Here is a 7,132-nt window from a genome sequence, read left to right as displayed (position 1 = left end):
GGTGTTTATTTGGTTGAGTGAATCTGATGAGTGGTATTAATCAAAGATAGAATTGAAATTAAAAGAAAATAAGAATAAGAAATGTTCGCGCTTTAAATGCAGATGTTTGATTATAGATGGAGTTTTTTTTTTTTTTTGAATTGGATTGAATTGATATGTGTTTTCGGTTGTGGTATCAAATGTTCTCTGGTCGTATAGATTTATATCGATGTTTTCAATATGTGAATCTTGATAGAGGTCTTTTCGTATTTGATGTATTGTTGCTTTCTTGGAGGTTCTCTAAACTGTTGAAAGCACCGGGCTCATAACCTGTTGTGACATATGTCTATTTCATTCGAATTGATTGAGGACTAAGTTCTAAATCTCTTCACAACATCGTGCGCCACGTATCTACATAACATGTTTACCCGACGTTATTCCGAGTGGAGCTGGAATCTCCACAACAAAAGGAATAGTTCCAGGACGTAGCATAGACTTAAACCCTTTAATAAACCAACTGATTCAACATTTAAGATCTATTCTACAGCTAGTGATCTTTCTATTGCATAACCAGAGTCTATACTGCTCTGATGGATCTCATACCATGTATCATGGTGCGCGGCATGTCAATAACCCTTGAAAAGATTATTCCGGGAAAGAAAAGATTTCTTGAAGTCTTCACTCTCCCATGATGAGCGATTTGGTGGCTGATGTTGCAGCGCCTTGAAGTGGTGTCCTGCTGTTGAAATTGAGCGCAGTCATTTCCAGCAGTGTCCGTTCTCTTAGGTCGCTACAGAGAGAAAGTTGGATCACTCCTAGAAGATAAGTGATTTTCAAGGCTGGTCTTGGGGGTAAACATTCCCTGTGGACAATTTCCCATGTATTGGGCCTCTATCTAGCTGGGCTAAATCTACATTACATGTTATGCAGTTAGCAAATCCTAATAGCCACGTACATACCAGGGTCACAACTACGTATATACTAGGCTAGGGTCACAGCCAAAGCAATACGACGTTCTCAGCCTCAGGCGGCAACTGAGTTCTCCGCAAGTCTGGCAGCAAGACCAATTTCCTACGGCAAACCTACACAATTGAAATCTCAGTTACTACATTCAAACATAGCAATCGTTGACCATTGTAATACATACCATACCGTTGAGAAATGAAAACATGGGAACCCCAAGCAAAATCACATCTTACTTCCGAAGACTCAAAGCGCGCATGCGGAAGTCGGGCTCAGCGACGTCGTCAGCCCCTTCATCTGGTCTAGCAAAGTTGGCGCCAGGGCCATCTCCACAACCACCGCCAGGTACGGCGTGTCTACCTCCAGCAGAGCCCAAACCAGCAACACTGCCTAGTCTGCAGGAGAAGATTTGGAACCAGGCGTACAATGATGCGGCATCAGAAGAGCCAAAGCTGGTGAAGAGGTTTAAGGAGATTATTTTCTCCGAACTCCACCCCAAAGGACCAAGCGTCGAATCCACGGACCGAGTCGAAGACACGGAGATCACAGACCAAAACATCACATCAAGTCAGATGCTAGAAGTTGTTCAGATTGGGATTGATCGAACGAAAAAGGACGCTTCCGTCAAGCAAAATATTAGCGATGGCTTGCGTGCAGTGCAGCCTATCATGGCAATCATGGAAAGCGCTGTTCGCGGAGTCCCTCAAGCTGCAGTTGTATGGGTAGCTGTTTCCTTTGGAATAGATGTATGTTGTTACAAAGCTCCTACAGTAAAAAGCGCAAACTAAGTTGTTCTTGCTAACATGAAATAGCTTTTGACAAACCCCATCACTGAGGCGCTGAGCAATCGCGAAGGGATCCAGTATGTTCTGGGAAGAACGGAATGGTATTGGAACTTGGTCAGCTTGTTACTCGACGAAAACAAGGCCGATGAAGCTACAGTCAGTCTACGAGACACAATGGAGAAGAATATCACGCAGCTCTTTCAAAGGCTGCTAGTGTACCAAATGAGAAGCGCCTGTCTCTACCATCGCAATGCGGGCGCTACTCTTGTTAGAGATACGTTTAAGATCGACAACTGGCCAGAACAGCTTGGCAGCATTAAGGAAGCTGAAGAGACTGTACGGCGCGATATGGAGCAGTACAATAATCAGAAGATCCAGAAGAAATTTCAAACGCTCAACGACACAACATTCGCCCTTCACGAAAGTCTGCAAAGCATCTTCGCAGTAGCGAACGACCAAGCAGAATACCTACGAAACATCCATGAAGCAGTACAGGACCAAACAAATCAACACGGGAAGAACAATGAAGACGAAAAAAACAAACAATGCCTTTCAGACCTTTATGTGACTGATCCCCAGGACGATAAGGAAATTATCGAAGCGAAAAAAGGGGGCTTGTTGAAGGGCTCTTATCAATGGGTTCTTGAACATAAGGACTTCCAGCGATTTCGAAACGAAAAAGACACACGGATTCTCTGGATCAAAGGAGACCCTGGCAAAGGCAAGACTATGCTTCTTTGTGGTATGATAGATGCGCTGGCATTAGATCAGTCAACCCCCCTCTCCTACTTCTTTTGCCAGGCCACAGGTGGTGACAAGTTGAACTCAGCTACTTCTGTTCTGCGAGGTCTAATATACTACCTTGCGCGCCGCAACCTACAGCTTGTCAAGTATGTGAGAGAAAAGCACGATTATATGGGAACAAAACTCTTCGACAGTAATGCTGCTTGGCATCAAATACGCAAGATAGCCTCCGCGATGTTGAAGGATCCAAGCCTGGAAAACGCCATCCTGATTGTTGATGCCCTGGATGAGTGCAGTGTAGGCCGGCAAGACCTACTTGACTTCATCACTGAGACTTCATCTGCCAAATGGATTGTATCGAGCCGTGGCTGGCAAGATATTGAACAGCATCTAGGCGATACACAGCAAAAGGTCAAAATTCATCTGGAAATGAACCAAGATTCAGTTTCTCAAGCCGTGGAACATTATATTCAGAACAAGGTGGACGGGATGGAAAGGAAAAAAGGATTTGGTGGGGAAGCGAAACAAGCCATCTTGGAGCATTTGAAGAAGAATTCTGGCGGTACATTCCTCTGGGCAAGTCTGGTGTGCGAGGAGCTTTCCAAGCCACACGTCCAAAAACGACACATTCTGAAACAGCTGCAGAAATTCCCAGCCGGGCTCAATCCCCTATACAGAAGAATGCTGGAGGATATCAATCAGTCAGAAGATAAAGAACTTTACAATGACATCCTCGCTAGAGCCTTGGTGGTATATCGGCCTATCACCTTGAAAGAGCTGCGTGTCCTCATCGTGGACCTTGGGGCCTTAGAAGACGAAGAGATCAAAGAGGTCATCAACTCGTGCGGCTCCCTTTTGGCTACTCACAACGATGTTGTTTCTTTTGTTCACCAGTCAGCGAAGGACTATTTGTTGAGTGAAGCCCTTGGTGAGATAGTACCTTTTGGTATTGAAGACCAACACCAACGGATCCTTGTACGATCTCTAGACGTACTTTGCAAAACTCTTGAGCGCGATATTTACCACCTCCAGGCCCCAGGGAGACTTATCAGTGAAATATCCGCGCCTAACCCTGATCCATTGGCTGCTATTCATTACGCTTGCACATTCTGGATAGACCATCTTCATGACTCGCCAGCAAGTGTTGTCACCAGCGAAAACGATAGGATCTTGTCCTTATTCAAAGGGAAATATCTTCAGTGGCTGGAAGCCCTTGGCCTTTTACGAAGCGTCTATACTGGAGTACAAGCAATCGGGAAATTGGAATCTTGTCTGGTAAGTGACTATGCATGGAGGAGATAGATTTTGAAGGAGCAAGGTTTAACATTGCACCACAGGAAAACGCATCAACGCACCTCCAAGACATTGTGAGAGATGCCCGCCGATTTCTCCTCTTCAATTCAAGAGTTATTGAGATTGCCCCCCTTCAGGTTTACGATTCAGCCCTCATATTCAGCCCTACCAACAGCTTGATAAAGAAGATATTTAGTCATGAAGAGCCAGACTGGATCAAGACAAAGCCAAGAGTTGAGGCTACTTGGGATGCCTGCCTGCAGACTCTTGAGGGCCATGGTGGCGGTGTGAAATCTGTGGTTTTCTCAGATGATGGACAGCGATTGGCATCAGGGTCCGAGGACAATACAGTCAAGATCTGGGATGCGACTTCTGGCGCGTGTCTGCAAACTCTCGAGGGCCATGATCATTATGTGTTTTCAGTCGTGTTCTCAAAAGATGGACAGCGATTGGCATCAGGGTGTTGGGACCTGACAGTCAAGATCTGGGATGCGACTTCTGGTGCGTGCCTGCAAACTCTCGAAGGCCATGATGATCGGGTGATGTCAGTAGTGTTCTCAACTGATGGACAGCGACTGGCATCAGGGTCAAGGGACAAGACAATCAAGATCTGGGATGCGACTTCAGGTGCGTGTCTGCAAACTCTCGAGGGCCATTATGATGATGTGACGTCAGTGGTCTTCTCAAGTGATGGGCAGCGATTGGCATCAGGGTCAGATGACGAGAAAGTCAAGATCTGGGATGCAACTTCTGGTGCTTGCCTACAGACCCTCGAGGGCCATGGTAATCCTGTGATGTCAGTGGTGTTCTCACACGATGGACAGCGACTAGCATCAGGGTCTTGGGACAAGACAATCAAGATCTGGGATGCGACTTCGGGTGCGTGTTTGCAAACTCTCGAGGGCCATTACGATGATGTGACGTCAGTAGTCTTCTCAATTGATGGACAGCGACTGGTATCAGGGTCAAAGGACAACACTGTCAAGATCTGGGATGTGACTTCTGGTACGTGTTTGCAGACTTTCGAGGGCCATGATAATTGGGTGATGTCAGTGGCGTTGTCAAAAGATGGACAGCGACTGGCATCAGGGTCAGATGACGAGACAGTCAAGATCTGGGACGTAACTTCTGGTGCCTATCTGCAGACTCTCGAGGGCCATGATGATTGGGTGACGTCAGTGGCATTCTCAATGGATGGACAGCGACTAGCATCAGGGTCAGATGACAAGACCGTCAAGATCTGGGATGCGACTTCTGGCGCGTGTCTCCAAACTCTCGAGGGCCATGATGGTGACGTGACGTCGGTGGTCTTCTCAATTGATGGAGAGCGACTGGTATCAGGGTCAAAGGATCACACAATTAAAATCTGGGATGCGACTTCTGGTGCGTGTCTGCAAACTCTTGAGGACCATGATGCTGGTGTGTCGTCAGTTGCGTTCTCTATTGATGGACAGAGACTGGCATCGGGGTCAGATGACAAGACAGTCAAGATCCGGGACGCGACTTCTGGTGCGTGTCTGCACACCCTCGAGGGCCATGATCACGCTGTCAGGTCAGTTATCTTCTCAAATGATGGACAGCGCCTGGCATCAGGGTATTGGGACAAGACAGTCAAGATCTGGGATGCGACTTCTTGCGCGTGTCTGCAGACACTCGAGGACTATGGCAGCAAGGTGACGCCAGCAGTGTTCGCAAATAACGGACAACAAATGCCATCAGGGCCATCTTTTAGTCAAGCTTCATTGCTTCACTCTAGATCCTACATTTACAGTCTCAGCGATGATGAAGTCTGGATTATGGAGAATGGTCAAAGGGTGCTATGGTTGCCACCATCGTATCGTCCTTGGGACTTGGCAATAGCCGACTCGAGACTTGCGCTCGGTACTTCGTCCGGCCGTGTCGCGATCATGGCGTTTAGATCCGGAGACTAGCCTCATTAGCCTAGTGCCCCTCAGATATTCCACTAAACACCCTTCGTCGATATTCGGACTCTAAGAGTCTAGCGTGTTTTCTTCTTCCAGTCTTAGCAAAGGACATAGAAATAAAGACTGCAATTCATCTCCCCTACGCAACTCACACTGGGATCTATATCATTCGATGAGGAGTCATCGAGTCAACTTCAACAATATCCCCTTGAAAACCATTTAATACCTGTAGAATCCTACTCGGCCTGGTTCATCTCACCTTGTCCAGTTCAAGTTCTAAGAGAGGTGCCTATTGAACGTCGCCAATCCATGCTACCTGCACAAATCATGTAAATACCAGTCTCCACCACGTGGACTTTGCCGTTGCCTCTCTTGCGACCTCTGTCGATGGGAAACACACAATATTATACCTTTGTCTCTATGGCCATAAATTTGCTAGTAAAGGAACGATGAGCCTTAGTTCGCTATTCACCCAAACTGGGCTAAAAATGCATCATATGCTAAAATTCATGTCCCTATGTAGCTAGCAGAGACACTACATTTCGGGCTATGGTCTAAGGGTGTGCTAAGATGCCAACTCTCGATACACTGGCAAGCCATGAGCTAAGCACGATATGCGAATGTATCTGGAGGCCATCTAGTATCCGCCCAGGTAAGAGTGCTGTACTCGCCTCCCAAGCGGACCGAAACTGCTCGGCGGGGCTTTGTTGTCACCCAAAGAGAATTACGCGCACAGGTCAAGACACAGCACAGCCTTGTTCTTGGTTTCTCAATCCCCCAATCGTACTAAATTAAACTTGAACTTGAACTTGAATATATTTAACGTCTACGAGAATGACAGAGATCAAACGACGCCAGACTGGTTACCGGACAGAATTAACCCTCTGCAAGGTTCACTATAGAGTCCCCTCTTACATCCCAATGCGGAATATCCTCCACTTAGGGTCTAGTTTTCCTGCCAGATATCTGCAGCTCTTGTCTCCTGTGAGGAGCTTTCGTGCAAATCTCATGGACAGATTCTTCTCATTGCCTAGACACTCCCATGGATGGGTAAAGGTCTTGGCTTGGTCGCACCCTGCGACTGGGCAACGTATTTCTGCATTCGTGTGGTTGAGCCGCACGTGATACTCTTCAAAGTCGCCGTGTCCAGAGCGTGCTGCCAGGATCCGGGCGACTGTACCTCTGTGTAGCCCCTTCATCCAGCCGATGTCATATGGTCTCTGCCAGTTCAGCGCTCCACCGAGATGTCTGATCTTCGGGCCAGCAACTCGGCTGGTCCTTCCTGTTCTGGCCGGAGTTTCGTCGAGTCCCTGATCGGGTGTGGTAATAGGGCCTTTGCCTCATCGATGCTCCCGTCAATCGTCGTCCAGTACAGAGGGTGGTCTGCATTGCATGTTGATGCCCGTATTCCTCCTGTCCGCAACATGTCCTGGCAAATGATTG

General features: G+C 47.3%; 1 protein-coding gene across 1 annotated transcript; it reads left to right on the top strand.

Annotated features, from left to right (window-relative positions):
* Positions 1 to 1,148: 1,148 nt before the first annotated feature.
* Positions 1,149 to 5,695, top strand: HOO65_050399 (Vegetative incompatibility protein HET-E-1; the record flags this gene model as incomplete). The annotated part of the gene is made up of 3 exons (XM_071003089.1): positions 1,149 to 1,688; positions 1,755 to 3,746; positions 3,809 to 5,695. 3 exons carry the CDS (start codon positions 1,149 to 1,151, stop codon positions 5,693 to 5,695), a joined length of 4,419 nt encoding a protein of 1,472 aa, XP_070858458.1.
* Between the last annotated feature and the right edge of the window lie 1,437 nt (positions 5,696 to 7,132).

The sequence above is a fragment of the Ceratocystis lukuohia genome (genome assembly GCF_044167205.1).
Source record: "Ceratocystis lukuohia strain C4212 chromosome Unknown Supercontig5_pilon, whole genome shotgun sequence".
NCBI classification, from domain to species: domain Eukaryota; kingdom Fungi; phylum Ascomycota; class Sordariomycetes; order Microascales; family Ceratocystidaceae; genus Ceratocystis; species Ceratocystis lukuohia.
Note: the sequence above shows the minus strand (reverse complement) of the source record. Positions and strands in the feature narration are given on the sequence as shown.